Below are 15,364 nucleotides of genomic sequence, written 5' to 3' on the forward strand. Positions count from 1 at the left end.
TCTGGCTTGTCCAGCAAAGATCAAGAGCGATAGGTGACTGAAAACTGCCTTGGCGGCTGCAAAGTCTGAGCACCACCAGAAAAATTGCCCTGTGGCTTTTGTCTCAACGCCAACTAAGTAAAAAGAGATTCCTGAAGTGGTCATTTTGGGAGAAGATGTTGACGGAGGCTGAGTGGTATCCTCTCTAGTGTTAGCCAGCATTGACCTGGCCCTAACACCTGCCCTGAGGCTTTGGGGAACAAGAACGACAAAATCAATAACAACTCTCCCCCCATCTCTTTCTCACACACTCTCAGCAGGATCCCCTAGTGCCCGTTACCTTATGTCCCAGCTGAGCTGCCTCTCCTCGAGCTGCTGTGGCAATGGGATCGATGAGGTGCCCGATTTCCTGGACCACTGAAGTCAGCTGCTCCTGCAGGGCCTGATAAGGAGAGAGAGCTGTCAAGTTCAGCTTACAACAGCTCCCCACGTAGTTGTACTGATTTTAAAAGGTCCATGTGAAAGATAAGGGAGGCCGGTCCATGTGAAAGATAAGGGAGGCCGAAAGAAATGGATATCAAAATGCCTGGGGGTTCCATCCAGCCACTGCTCTGACCCTCCCCGTCCCAGCGACCCTCAGTTCCCCTGGGCTAAACCCCTCCTCCCCACAGCTCCAACCAGGAGGGACATGAGCAGGCCCCAGGAACACCTTTCCCACTGGCTTCTCACTCCTGGCAACCGTAGTAACAACAGATGCTACTGGTATCTTTACTTTGGGTTATTCAGCATAATTACTGGAAAGCTGGAACTGCGGTGGCTTTCCAAGAAGCGAAGACAATTGTGTCCAAATGGACGTAGCTAATGGTGGGGTCCGAGGGAACATCCAGGTTGCAGTGTCCTCAGAACTAAGAACCCCTTAAGCGGGGAGTGGGGAGGAGGGTGATGTAAAAATGACATCAGCTCTTTTAAAGCAGGACTATTTCCCAGAGAGCACACTGTGAAAATGCCAGGTGAAATGCCCACTAGGCTATGGTCAGGTGCTCTGTTCACTGTATTTGGTGATGCGGATACCATTATTGAAAATGGCACCATCAAGGCATTTCTTCTCAGGTTTGAGAGACTGTTTCATCTCTCCATCCCAAAGAACCGAACTCATGCTATAAAGAGACGGGGCAAGGTATCTGGATGATGCTGACGTGCGAAGGGGGCGGGGAATTCAAAGATGGAGAGTGTTAACTAGTCGCGGGAAAGATCAGATCCCTCTATAGAAATCCTCACAGGAGCCTCTTCACTTCATAGAGTCCGGATTAATAGATCAGAAGGCTGGACATTTTAGGTCTGCACTCGCCAGCCCGGCGACAAAGCGACAATGTCCTGCTCATAGAAATGAGACTCGGGCTACTCTCCTACCGAACAACACTGCATATGCGCTGGGGGGGCTTTGTGCAGAGTTTAGTCAAGGAGAGGAGCAGCCTAACCCGCAAACTTGAAAACAAAAAAAAAGGAAAAAGGAAAAAGTTAGAGAGCTGGAGGCAGGTAGAGAGAAACCTCCACACTTCCAAGGGTCTCATTTAGCAAATTACTTCTTATCCTCCCACTCATCAGGTAACTACAGTCAAGAATGCAAGACTACCCCAGCAAGGTCGTCTTACTACAGATGGCTTGTTAGATTAAATATGGTATAGGTAGGAAGCACATGCAGATAAAGGGGAGGGATTTTCTTCCCAGGGAGGAAGTCAAGACAGAGGACATGCTTTGGTGATGGTGTTGAAAGGACGTGGGTGTGAGGGGGGTGCTCGTCATCTCTGTTTTTTGCTCAGGGTGCTAGTTACAGTGTGTGCGCGGTTGGTGGGAGTTCAGGAAGCTGCACACGTATGACAGGCACCCTGTTCTGTACGCATATTCTACTTGAATAACAGGTTAACGATGATTCTAACGTTCTGCACAGGATGAGAATACATATTCCTTCTTTCTTTCCTTGGAAATGGGGGGGCGGGTGAAGCAACAATGAAATACACAGCTCTGTTAATAAAAATGAGCAATTCCAACTCCAGGCCCTGTTTACAGACAGGGGCCAAAGTTCACTGTCGATGAGTTCAGTGTCAGGAGAGAAACACCAGTCAACAGACCATTCATATTTATTAAGTACCTTCTGAGTGTCAGGCACTTTCAACAGAAGGAAAGAAGTATGAATCAGGGGCCTTTGGACAGGTAACAGAAAAAACTCAAAGGAGCCAAGTAGGAAAATTCTATTCTCAACTTGGGAAAAATGGGCAAGAGAGGGCAATGTGGCTCTGAATTAACAGAACGCAAAAGCTCTCTCAATACTAGATATTGAGTAACAAGGGCAGAATCCGTGATCTCTGCATGGACCAAACACATAGCGCTGAACGCTGAATTCGCCCATTAGTCAAAAAAGTGCTGAAATATGACAGGGAAGCACTCAAAATTTACACGCTTAGATCTGCTCTACTGAATATGGTAACCCCACCGACTGACACACTTACCTGACAATGATCATTTCCCTCCAAATTTCAGCCAAATCTGAACCTTCCACCCCTGCAGTACACGTGTTCCTTCATCAAACCATCACTCTCTGCTCAGCATTTGCCCTACCCCCTCCAAAAACTTCCCAGGCTGGCTCCAGGGGAAGGTGGCCCAGTGAAGCTCTTTATCAAAAACGTGTTGGTGCCATCCCCCCATCCCCAAAGCCTGATGTTGGGATTCTTCAGTACTTCCAGAGGCTTCCGAGCTGGCCACAGAGCCCTGCATACCTCCACGGAGATGTCGTCCCTCGTGGCCAAGCTCTGGCTGACAGCGGCCAGCGAGGCCTGCTCGATGTCCCGGATGCACCGGTTGATGCTGTCAATGGAGTAGTCACATTCCCTCTGTCCAGGGGCCTTGTCCCTGGAAGGGACACAGCAAGTAGAACACGGGCTCCACGGAGCGCAAGTCCCAAAACCTGCTCCAGAGCTGGTGGGCCAGGAGCCCCTGTCTACTTTCTATCCCACTCGATTGCTTTAGGGAGTGAATTCCTGACCCTTGCTTGGCAATGCTTCTCTGCATAGCCCAGGAATTTCTTCACTTAACACTGGGGCTAAGTCTATTTCTGGTGGGAAGGGTAGGGTGCTGTCCACCAACTCAGGCTGTTGCCAGGCAACTGCAAATGAAACAATTTGGACTTGGATTCTCCATTCACTGGCTTAGGCATAGGACCCTCATTAAAAAAAAAAAAAAAAAAAAAAAAGGGCTTTTCTGTGCTCCACAACAGGAGAGGCCACAACAGTGAGAGGCCCACGTACCGCAAAAAAAAAAAAAAAAAAAAAAAAAGGGCTATTTCCAGTGCAAATATACTATGCTCTCTACATTGCATACTAGTCGAAAATGTCCTGGGCTGTGGTAGGAGTTAAAATATTTAGTGGATTTTTCTTTGTGAGGCATTAAGAAAGAAATGCCTTAAGTTTCAAAAGCAATTTCAAAAACAAAATATACCTGAGGAAAGGTGTGCATTCCATGCTGTGGGGTAATTAATAACTCTGGTCAACTTCAAAAATGTTTTATCTACTCAGGGGATGATTTTTCATAGTAGATAGGCTCCTACTATCACCATGGAGGTTAGAGATGCCCAGAGTTACTCTGGGACCTGGAATATTCTTTTTGTCTTATTATCAAGGTAAGGTAACCCCAAATCCTGCTAAATAAGCAGTGGTGCCCTCTGCCTAATCTCCTAGGTATCGACAATATGGTACAATGTTTACAAGGACTGGGACTAAAGCAGTCATGCCTGGGGATGCCCTTGGGAATGTTATCTAAATGCCTTTCTGCCTGAATTCTCTAATCAGTAAAAGAGAGACAATAGCATAGCAGCATCTACTTTGCAAGGTTGTTGTGATGAACATATAATGTAATACAGCTAAAATGCTTAGAATAGTATCTAATATATGATAAATACTTTAGTTAGCTATTATTGTTGTGACAAGTGCTACCGCTGGTCCCAAAGAGGTAAAGAAAAAGATGATGACAATGATCAACCACGTTGCTATTAAATAAAAGTCCTGATGGGCTTATCCCCCTCCTGCCCTGTCGGATGCAGGCCGCTAGCAATTTCTGGAGGAGACACTAACCTGATAGACGTGATGAGACTCTTTATAGAGTCAGAAACGGTGTGGGAATGTCCCGCTAGCACAGACCAGGTGGGCGGGTCTTTGGGGTTGATGGCCAGTGAGCGTGCAGTGCGGATGAGGTATGATGAGCTCTCCAGCATGGTCTTGGCTGACACCAGGATTGGTTCTTGTGCCTGGGAGCCCTGGGACCAAACAGCAGAAGGGTCAAGGGCAGGGCACACAGACTAAGTGAGTGACTTGGACCCTGGAAGGTCATGTTCTTTATCAAGTCACTACCTCTGTCCTTCGAAAGGAGACAGAGGGTAGGGAAGCATGGAGGCTGGCTCACATGGGGCCGGGATGGTGAGGACCTGGGGCCATGCCACTCCTTAAATATTATTTTTGAGCGTGACACATACCGAGAATCAGCCTCAAACCTATGCACAGAGATTGTTCTCAACATATAAAGCCAAGACATTACCTCTTAAGTGATGTACAGACATTGAGTTTCATGAACTCTGCTTGTATCATCAATGACAACAGTAACAGTGCCCTACACATTGACAGAAAGAGTTTTTGGAATCCTTAACTGTTCATGCCCATTCAGTGTCACACAAAACAAGCCAAAGACCTCAGTATTACCTCTGCTGTGAGGATTCCCTACCTCGGAGCTGATCTGGGCAGGAACGCTGACAAACTCAGGGTTGGAGGCGAATGCTGTCAAGTTCTCCACGGCTTCGATCAAGGGGGCGGTGGCAATTCGACACTTGTTGCGGTTGTCCTCAGAGAAATCCCCATCCAGAGCCTGATGGGAGAAAACACAGAGATCACTCCTGGGCCGTAGCAATCACCACCCAGCGAAAAGAAGGCGGTTTAATGGGAATACTGAAAATGTCTGGTGAGTCCATAAACAATGAATAAGAACTGATTGGAGGGATCTCTGCCATCAAGCAGAGGGGCTAAGTGAGCAATGGTAAGAAAGAAAGCTGAGTGTGTGGCTCACAGGCCAAATGACCTCACAGCCCATCCACTCCCCACGCAACGTGATTCAAAGAGCGCCTGCTCTTCTCTCCCCTTGAGCTATGCTGCCCATCCCTGTGGCTGAGCCACTTTCTTCCCTACTTTTGAGACTATAACCCTTTGGCTCTTCCCCTCCATTTCACTCCAATTAAGTCTATTCCTTGCCAAACTATAAAAATATCTTACACTGTGTACCACTTTCAACTTCTTTTAAGCTATTTTTACCTGGATGTCCCTGAATGACTGACGGAGGGAGGGCTTATGTATCTGTCATTTTCAAATGAGCAAAATGGAATGCAATGGGAAAAAACATACTAGAACTATTCCCAGCAATATGGACAAATCTCACACATGCAATATTTCGGTAAGGAGGCCAGACACAATAGGGTACCCACTATACGATTCCACTTGTGCAAAAGTACAAAAACAGGTGAAACTAATTCTGGGTGTTAGCTGTCAGGTCACCCTTTGGAGCCAGTGAGGCTGAAGGAGCAGAAGTAGGCTTCTGGGTGCTGGCCATGTTCTGTCTCTTCAACTGGCCACAGTTACTTAGGTGGCGTTTGGCGTGGGAAAATTCACTGAGCTCTATACACAGGGGCTTTTTATCTATGTATCGTTTGCTTCCAAAGTTTCTTTCTTTTTAAAATTAGCAGCAGTAATACAATGGCACTGAACGATTAGTCACATCGCCGATCAACAGCCTGCACAGAGGACAAGCCAGGAAAGCGGCCTGTCATGCATGCCAGGCCACCCCACAACGGGTCAACACTTGGATCCCAAGTTCCCCAACCATGGACTGCACCTCCTCAAGCACAAGGCTGCTAGAACCGATGGCCTGTGACCAGTGACAGCACCCCTGCCTCCCAGCAAAGGGCAACATTTGAGAAGGCAGTTATGTGTGTCGAAGAACGTAAATTTCTTTGCTAAATGACGAATTAAACTTTTAATTTAACCCTTATGAGCAACATATAAAAGTCAATTTAGACAATTAGTGAACCAAAAACCGGAGGCACCAGCAATTACCAAACAAACCGGATCTGAGATGGGAACATTTCTATTTTTCAATAAGGAAAGATTAGGCAGGCACAGTTAGTTTAAAGGCTACTTGAATAACAACTATATTCCAATCAAGTCTTGACAGCTTGGGGCAGTAATTACACATCGGCCATGCTAATATTTTCTGAGGAACTCCCATAAGCCTGGCTAATTTACCGTCTTCACTAGTACTGTGCATAGTTTGCCTCTGCTCAGGCCCTTCTCCACCAGATAGGCACCGACCTTGACCCTAACTTGGCCCATTCTGTGGTTCTTCCAGGCCCAGTGGAAACCCTATGTGCCTGCTACTTACTCATATTTATGGCTTCAGTTCTGACTCCACTCACGTACTCAGTAAAAGCTGAGTTAGCATCTGTTACCTCCACTGAAGCACCGCACCGGCGACATGGCAGCGAACCGTCTGCGCGCTCTCATCTTGTCGCGCTATTACCATCATTGACTCCTTGAGGTCAGGCCCTACCAGGCTTCGGGGCAATTTGGGCACACATTGGGAGGCCGGCTGGGTGCCGCATAGCAGGAGCCCGACAACAGTGGCCCCAGCACAGGTGGACCACTGAAGCAGGCAGATGGCAGGAGCGGACTTTGGCATCAAAGGAACTCACATCCCAGCTGCACCAGTCGCACCCCCTCCAGTGGGAGTGATAGGGCTTCTAGCTCAGTGGAAGATGCCGAGCCTCTCAGTGGTGCTACTCATTTCTCCTGCCCCTTTACCTCTCCACACTCCTCCCATCCTCTTTTCTACTATCTACAACACGCTCGGCCTATTAGGAAGGCAGATGTTTGATCACGCCACCAACTCTTAGGGGAACTTACTAAAAACGACAAGATGATTATCCCAGGTAAATCCCAAGGAATGGTTTCCTAATTGTGCAGTTTCATCGACTGCACCAGCAGGATGAAGAAAGGATTTTTTTTTTGAGACTGGGCCCTAAAATCACATATCATGTAGCCCATTGCGGGTCAAGGGCAGGACCCTGAATAGCGTGGGCTGTGGACTACAACGCCAAGCTCCAATCCAGCACTGTTTTCCGTTTTCAGGAGGGAAAAGCCATTTCCTCCAAAGGAAGAATGGAGCATCAGAAAGGATGGTTTGTTTACATGGACAGTATTTCACTTCTGAATGCTGCTTCTATTCTGGAGATGGCTGAGCAACCCCAGTAAACGGAATACTCAAATCTGGCCAGAGGTGAAACTTCAGGCAGGCACGACAGTTTTCACAGAGATATTCCACGTCACAGAATGTTTAGTACACCCGTCATAACAATGAAACGGTAAGTCCACTTAGCCAAATGCCCAGGCGCCATCAGGACCCTGAGCCAGCTCCTGTGAATGTTCTCACACTTAGCAAAAATCTCACAGGGATCTGGGAGAAACAATTTCGGCATGTGCACCAGAATCAAAGATTCATGGACTTTGGAGGTTAGAAGGGATCTTAAAGATCATTTAATCCCAAAGCTCCAGTGTTTCAGGTGATAAAACCAACACCTACAAAGTGACATGCTAAGCCAAGCTCATGCCTCAGACCAGAACCCAAGACCCCTGGCTCCCTTACCTCCTACTGACCTTAGAAAAGGCAACAAGAATAAGGTGTAAGAAGCCCAAGAGGTTTTTTTCCCTCCTTCTTCTTCTCAAGAAACCTATTTACCAATCCAAACAAAAGGACGATCAAGAAAACGTACTTACAGCCGAGTTAAAACCGGTTAATGAGAGCTGGACCTGGTGTCTTTTGGACGCCCTGTCAATGCTTAATGGCAAAACCCTGAGCTTCAATTCCACTGCGAGAGGCAAGGCTGCGCTCCAACTTCTCAGAGAAACAAAAGCTGTGTTGTTGCACAATTTCTACTTGGCACCTAAACCTGAGTGACCGCACATTTCAAATAACATTCGATTCCACACATCTGATTTGAGGCTAGGTAAAGAGCTGACTGGAGAGAGAGAAGCAGGCACCGGTACACGGGGTGGGGGGACCAGCAGAAAGACAGCACCCGTGGTTAGGGCTCCGTGTGTTTCTAAGTTGGCCGGCATTGAGAGCAGCATCTGGCAGGGAGGAGGGTGCACGTATTTATTCTTGCTGAGCCATGCTTTGGGATTGCAAAGAATGCCATCAGCAGAGATTTATGATCCCTGGAGGCAGGTATTCTAATGGATGCTGATGACCCACTGTGGGGTAATCTGCTCCCTGCTCGCCAGTGTTCCTCCGGGGAGGGGTTCCCCTCCTTTCATTGTGACTAGAAAGGTGGGGCAGCTGGGATTTATGCTTGGGCACATCCTTGTGATTTAAAGAAAAAAAAAAAAAAGGACTAAGAAGCATAAAACTTAGAGCAAAATTCAGCCTCGATGGCGGCTGTTTCAAGCATTTAGGGAATTAAACATTCATTTGTTTTGCTATTTGACGGGATTCTTAACCATTCCTTAACTCAGCAAGTCTATTCGATATGTAGTACAGTGTGCTACAGTGAAATGGCCTTCACCATTTTCCTATTAGTAAATTCAAAACAAAGTTCATTGTCCCCGGCAAAGGCTGCCACCTGATGGGAATCGAAACACCAAGCGCATTTCAGCATGCTGCGGGGCAAGAGGGTCATTTGTGTTCCTTGTGCACTGCTATCGATTCCCGGGGTGCTCGCGGGGAAGGAGGCTTCATATTTTTCCATGTCACAACAGCCTGCATCCCCCCTCTGGTGTTTCTGCACAGGCCTATCTTTAAGGCCATCACAAGAGCTCATCTGCTGCAGGCAGGTACAAAGAGGGGTTGCCACTGTGAGGAGAATCTGAAAAGAAAATGAGATCTTAACGGAGACAGGTCGGGATTTAAAACCGAGGAGAAGGCAGAAAAGAAAAGTATCCCAGAATTTGTATAGAACAGTTCCTTGCCTTTGTCTCCCCCTTGGTCCATCTAAATCTAGTCTGTTTTTTGATGATCGGAAAATGGCCAAGTTTAATTGAAATAAGTTAGTTACAGAGCAACCAACAATGATGTCACTATGTCTCAATTCTATTGCTGTCTTTCCAGCCCTGCCTCCCCCCAGACTGGCCCACAAGCACTGTAAACACAGCCAGGTATTTCTTCCCAGGCTGGTGAGATGGCTTAGTCCCTCCATGCTAACAATGTACACTGCATGCCATGGGCGGGAGCAGGCTTGAGTGGAGAGCAGGGGATCTGGGTCTGAATTCCGGTCTACCACTTAGTGGCTGAATCACCCCAAGAAAGTTACTTAACATCCTTGTGCGTCACTGTCCTGACCGTAAGAACGGGGATGGCAAGCACAGGGTGGTGGGTTGTGTGGACTGAATGAGTGATATACACAAAACACGGAACAGGCTTTGGATAAACTAAATATTGGAAAACATAAGCGTTATTCATTTCTAATACCATGAACCATGACAGTAATTAAAGGGAGCTGCCAGCAGGATCCTGGGGGCACCTGGGCACTGGCTTTATTTATTCATCTTCAATCTATCTTATTATTGTCTTTAAATAAGCGGGTTTTAAGTTTTTGTTTTTTTTTTTTAAGACTCAGTTTAAGCAGCTAAGTAATTGCCGACGGGGATAACTGCCCCGTGGCTCTTGCCTGCCCGCTTCCAACTGCTGCTGGGCTGCACAATCTCTCCTTGGTTTCTGCTTAGCTCAGCCTGTTGACTAATTTCTCCACGAGATTAAATTGGCTTTGTGTAGTGCAAGGGAAATGAGGTGTGCAGTAACATATCCTCTGGAGACAACAGGGGGAAAAGCCCCATCCCTCCAGGACTTGCCCGGCAACAAAGCAGATCATCCCACCTCCACTGAGTGTGAAAATCCTTCAGTAAAGTGTGAACCCTCCAATGGCCTTCCCTCCTGCATTTCCTGGTTTGCACAGAACTGATAGCTTGCCTTCCATGAGCATCTCCTTTGGAGGTTCTTTGCTAGGGGTCTGCTGTCCAGGCTGTGGCTGTCTTCCCACCAGGTCAGCTGCTTGGTGCCTGCTGGGTGTCCCATGCACGGCAGACCGGGTTTGCGGTCTGATCACCCAGCTACAAATACTACAGCCCAGCTATTGCGATTCCCTCCTCACAGGGTACCCTTGCCCTGCTTCCCCTCAACCTGTCCACGGCCACAAACACGAAGGTGAACTTGGTATCAACGTGGAATGCTCTATTTTAAGAAGCTCATGCTCCACTGAAAACATTTAAACAACTATAAATAGAATAGCTATCACAGGACAGAATAAACTGACTTTTTAAAAAGATTTTCCCAACAATTTCCCATTCCATTCTCCCTCTGCCTTCTCCTGGCTGGGAGCCCTCTACCAGCCCCTCAAAACCACCCTCCCCCACTAAGCACACAGTTTACCCCTCCCCACCCACTGTGCAGGTTAGTAGAGACCAAGGCTGTTGGTTTTTCCTGATAAATATCTCCATCACTAATGAACCACTCACTCATTGCAAGAAATTTTAATTACTTGCTGAAGAAAATATTTAAACAAACAACTGAGGTTATGTAATTGCCACCGGCTGCAGCTCCCTGACCCGCAATTAGACGTTGAACTCCACTGGAAGCAAGTATTAGAGAGCAGAGCTTCAATCCCCTACCTCTTTCCCCCTCTGCAACAGGTGTCACGGGGATTCCTAAGGCCTCAGCTCAGCGACCTACCTTGATGGTTTTCACCAGGTTGGCAGTGCTGTTGGCGACCTCCTTGGCTGACTGGACAAAGTGCCTCTTGGCCACAGGGTTGCCCGTCTTGGATGAGGCGATGCGGCAGGCGTTGCACAAGGCTGAGGTGTGCTTGGCGACAATCGTGGCGGCTGACAGAACCTATAAAGCACGGACTGGGTTGGGGGCACCCCACGTTTCAGTGCAGAGGGGTCCAGTTCACTGGAGTCCAACCTGGTCCCGAGCCCTGGATTCCCCTTCAACTCGCATGTTTAGGGCTCGTGGAAATAAAACCCATGTCTCTAGCTCTGCTGCCCCTGAAGTCACTCCAAGAAAGGGGAGGGCGGGAATTATTAAGGCAGAGAGACTAAACAAAGAAAACGAAAGGCAGGGCTGATGTGGCAGTGGGCTGGGCTCCAGGCAGTCTCAGAGGAGATGCTGTCAGCTATCCTTTGTGACCCCCAGCCAGGAGGGACACGGCCCAGGGTCTAGACCAGCGCTGCCCAACAGAAATACAGTGCGAGCCACATATCTAATTTTAAAATTTCTAGTAGCCACATGAAAATAAGTACAGAAACAAGGGAAATTATTGTAAATAATATATTTTATTGAGCTTGATATATCCAAAACATTTCATTTCACCATGTAATCAATTTAAGAATATTAAGCTTTTACAATCCTTTATCCTACTAAGTCTTTGAAATTGGTCAGTATTTTACACTTACAGCCCATCACAGTTTGGACCAGTTACATTTCAAGTGTTTAACAGTCACATGCAGCCGTTATGTCACCCCCAGGTGGGCTATAGGCACCTTATTAAGGGGTGTGGCTCAGGGATCTCCCAGCCCCAGCTGCGTTTCTGAATCTGCCTGATCCACTTTGCTGAGGCTGGTAACACCCCTTTGGCCTTAACTGGACAGGTAAGGAATCTCAGGTGCACTGACACCTGCCTTAGGTCTGGGTGGTCCCCCAGGTACCCTTTACTTGGGTCCTTCTCCTGCCTCAAGAACGCTGGTCCCAGGGTCAGCAGTAGATGTGCCCATCACAGCCTGCCTCTGCTAGCCCATATAGGCCATTCTTGTTCTTTTTAGCACATACTGGTGGAATTATTGAACACGATCCATGTCACTTGGGTATCAGAAGTAACAAGGAACGTCACACATACTGTCTAGTTCTCAAATGTCTCTGTGGCTCCTTTTGTGCTATGGATTCTGACCCAGCTTTGGGGTCTGGGTCAGCACCACCACCTCTGGGAAGTGACCCCTGAGAGCCCCTCAGAGAATTCATCACACCTTCCTCTGTGCCTCCCTTGCCTTGTCATCATATCCCGATCACTCCATCTTCCAAACTTTAACCCACAGTAAGAGTTAAGGGGGTAGGGGGTCGGGTTTCACTCACGGTGACCCTTAGTGCCAAGCACAGAGCAAGCCCTCAACGTTATGTCCCCTGAACTGAACAAATGGAACTGTGAGCCTCCTGATGAATCTCGCTGTGATTATGCCACTGTGACTGCCTTCCAGCACTCCATTCCAGAGCACCTATCTGTTCCACCCTCACCACATTTTGCAACATCCCCCTAAGTCATGATCTGGCTGGCTTTGCAAGTTCTGAAAGAATGGTAATCTTTATTCTCGCAGTCTCCCACCACCCACCTCCTAGAGCTCAAGGACATGCAGATCTCACATCCTTGCCCCAAAGTTACCTGTGACGGGCTGCTGCCGGGGTCCACCAGGTTCTGGCATGCCATCTGGATAGCCTGGTTTGCCCTGGCAAACTGGATGGGGTCCACAAGGCCCTGATGGCCTGCCTGGCTGTTCGGATCAGAGATGCCAACAAGGTATGCAGCCTGGAAGGGAGGAGGTGAACCACAGCTCAGGCTCGCTGTACTCCTAGATACGCCTGTGGGGGAGTGGGGTCCCACAGTATACATACAACAGTCATTCTCAGGTGCTCCCAGTACAAGGTGGTCAGACTCATCTCATCAGTAAGAGTTTAGGCATGGACAAGCTGACACTCGCTTGGGCCGGGGACATGCCAACAGGAGTTTGCTACAGGCTTTTGGGAACAGTCTCCTTGTTCTTAAGAAAGCCTCAAGAAGCTCTTCCATGGGGCATGACCAAGGATGGATGCATCCCTGAGTGCTCTGGCAGCCACCTTATGACCATGAGGGGGACCAGCCTCAGCATGGAGCTCACTCTTTGGCTGGCAGATGGCAGAGGGGAAAAAAAGTGGGTGTAGACTGATGGTGTGGAGCTACTGGGTAGGCCAACCCTGGAGCCTGCCCTACATGAGGATTTCTCATCTCGTAGCCTAATGTATCCTTATTGTTTAGGCCAGTATTTTTTTTTTTTTTTCCTTGCATTATGCGGGCCTCTCACTGTTGTGGCCTCTCCCATTTGCGGAGCACAGGCTCCGGACGCGCAGGCTCAGTGGCCATGGCTCACGGGCCCAGCCGCTCCGCGGCATGTGGGATCTTCCCGAAACGGGGCACGAACCCGCGTCTCCTGCATCGGCAGGCGGACTCTCAAGCACTGCGCCACCAGGGAAGCCCTAGGCCAGTATTTGAAGCAGTAAGTAAGAATGAATAAAATGGTGCAGGGGAAAAAAGGCAATATTTGGTCTCCAAGAGGACAAGAGGCTACAGGAGAATGTCTTCTCTTCAAACCCTTTGGAGTTGTTAGCCAAATAACAGGGAGAAAATGAATCTGTGAGGGAAAATTCTAACCTTAACTCATTTCCCCTGAGATATGAGGGGCCAAATAAGGGAAGGTGATTTCACCCCCTGAACTAGGGATGTTTTCCTTTGGTTCAATAAAATCTTCTAGGCTCAAGGCAATTGTCAAATGATAAATCCTTCAAGGTAAATGCTGACATTCTTGGAAGTTCAGTTACATGAGCCCAGCAATTATTGGAAATACACAGCACAGCTGAAGACGAGCCAGGAACATGCCTGATCATGACTCTGTGTGATGACATCCAATTTTTTCTCCTGATTCTAAAAAGAGCATGACTAAGACTTTTGCAACTCTAAAGCCTCAGAGGGAATTTGAATTGTGTCATACCTATTTTTTTTTCCCCCAAACAACTTATCTGTAACAATGACCTTAAAAAAAAAAGAAAGAAAGAAAGAAAACAAGACCGGCCTCTGAACCCTTAGGCTGGGTCTGCAGGGTTCAGTGTTCTCTCCAGGCTGCTCTGCTCCAGGGGTAACGGGCTGATGTTTTGCCTAAATGCTCAGCCGCAAGAGCCACCACCTTCTCCATGGTCTCCGTGGTGATGAGTGGAGATGGAGCTGAAGCTGAAGCCCCGGCGTGCCTCCCACAGGGACCCGGCACAGGACAGGGCTGGAAGGCCTGCATCGTGGGGCACGGGGACCCGTGCCTTACCTGGGCTGCAGCCTCCGTCAGCCCACAGAGAGCCTTGGACGCAATCCCCACACACTCCCCAAAAGCAGGGAGGTCCCCGGTCTTGGCATTCTGCGAAATCCCTGCCATCGACTCGCCCAGAACCTGCAAAACAAACCACCAGCGATATTCCGACCAGCATTCCTTCAGACCATGGGGTAAAGGGGCTACCCTTCCAGCTTGAATGTTCAAGGCCACTTAATTTACAATATTTGCCATTATTTTACTTTATTTGCAATAAGAAGAGATTCAAGATAATGATATCATTTCTGTTCCACAAAGAGAAATAAATAATGAAAGTCTGAAGCTTTCACCCAAAAGTTATCTATATCTCAAGGAGGTACAATTACTATACACAGATCAATAAACTAAAATCTATACAGGGCAGCCCATGGGTGAATGGCCTAAACTGAGAACTGTTAGTTCCCAGAATATAAAATCAGACATATCTACCAAGCTGTAGGTGAAGACCATACCCAGAAAGCAGAGGACATACTCTTCCCGATATTATTCACTTATTAACTGATAGTCTTTAATTAATTAATTAATCTTGGGGGGCTGCACTGGGTCTTCATTGCTGTGCGCGGGCTTTCTCTAGTTGCAACGAGCGGGGGCTACTCTTTGTCGCAGCATGCATGCTTCTCATTGCGGTGGCTTCTCTTGTTGCGGAGCACGGGTTCTAGGCGCTCAGGCTTCAGCAGCTGTGGCACGTGGGCTCAGCAGTTGTGGCTTGCGGGCTCTAGAGCGCAGGCTCAGTAGTTGTGGTGCACAGGCTTAGTTGCTCCCGTGGCATGCGGGATCTTCCCGGACCAGGGCTCGAACCCGTGTCCCCTGCACTGGCAGGCGGATTCTTAACCACTGCACCACCAGGGAAGTCCCTATCAGAGGTCTTTAAAATAACAGCTAAAAGGGATTTCAGTACTCAGAATCTAACCCAGAGAGGTCAAGCACCATGCACAAGGTCAGACAGAAGGTCACACAGGCAGAGGCAAGGTGCCTGCCCCATATCTGGTGTTGTGTCTTCACGGGCTGCCTCATGCCCCAGGAAGGCAGGTCCTATTTTCCAGGGTCACAGATCTTAGAACTGAAGGATGTTCAACAGAAATCTTTAGGGAGACTATCACATCCAAGTCTAGAACCCAACACAGAGCTCTTTGTTTGGATAGGGAAAG

General features: G+C 48.2%; 1 protein-coding gene across 1 annotated transcript in view; it reads right to left on the reverse strand.

Moving 5' to 3' along the window:
- The window catches only part of TLN2 (talin 2), a 454,271-nt gene that overhangs the window by 77,099 nt on the left and 361,808 nt on the right, over positions 1 to 15,364 (reverse strand). The window contains exons 35-41 of the mRNA XM_007458874.1: positions 14,175 to 14,297; positions 12,491 to 12,634; positions 10,789 to 10,950; positions 4,747 to 4,887; positions 4,104 to 4,285; positions 2,754 to 2,886; positions 320 to 421 (exon numbers count right to left, since the gene is read on the reverse strand). Of these exons, the coding sequence (XP_007458936.1) occupies positions 320 to 421; positions 2,754 to 2,886; positions 4,104 to 4,285; positions 4,747 to 4,887; positions 10,789 to 10,950; positions 12,491 to 12,634; positions 14,175 to 14,297 (987 nt within the window). The remainder of the gene's footprint in view (positions 1 to 319; positions 422 to 2,753; positions 2,887 to 4,103; positions 4,286 to 4,746; positions 4,888 to 10,788; positions 10,951 to 12,490; positions 12,635 to 14,174; positions 14,298 to 15,364) is intronic.

Source organism: Lipotes vexillifer, unplaced genomic scaffold (assembly GCF_000442215.2).
Source record: "Lipotes vexillifer unplaced genomic scaffold, Lipotes_vexillifer_v1.1 scaffold102, whole genome shotgun sequence".
In the NCBI taxonomy this organism is placed as follows: Eukaryota; Metazoa; Chordata; class Mammalia; order Artiodactyla; family Lipotidae; genus Lipotes; species Lipotes vexillifer.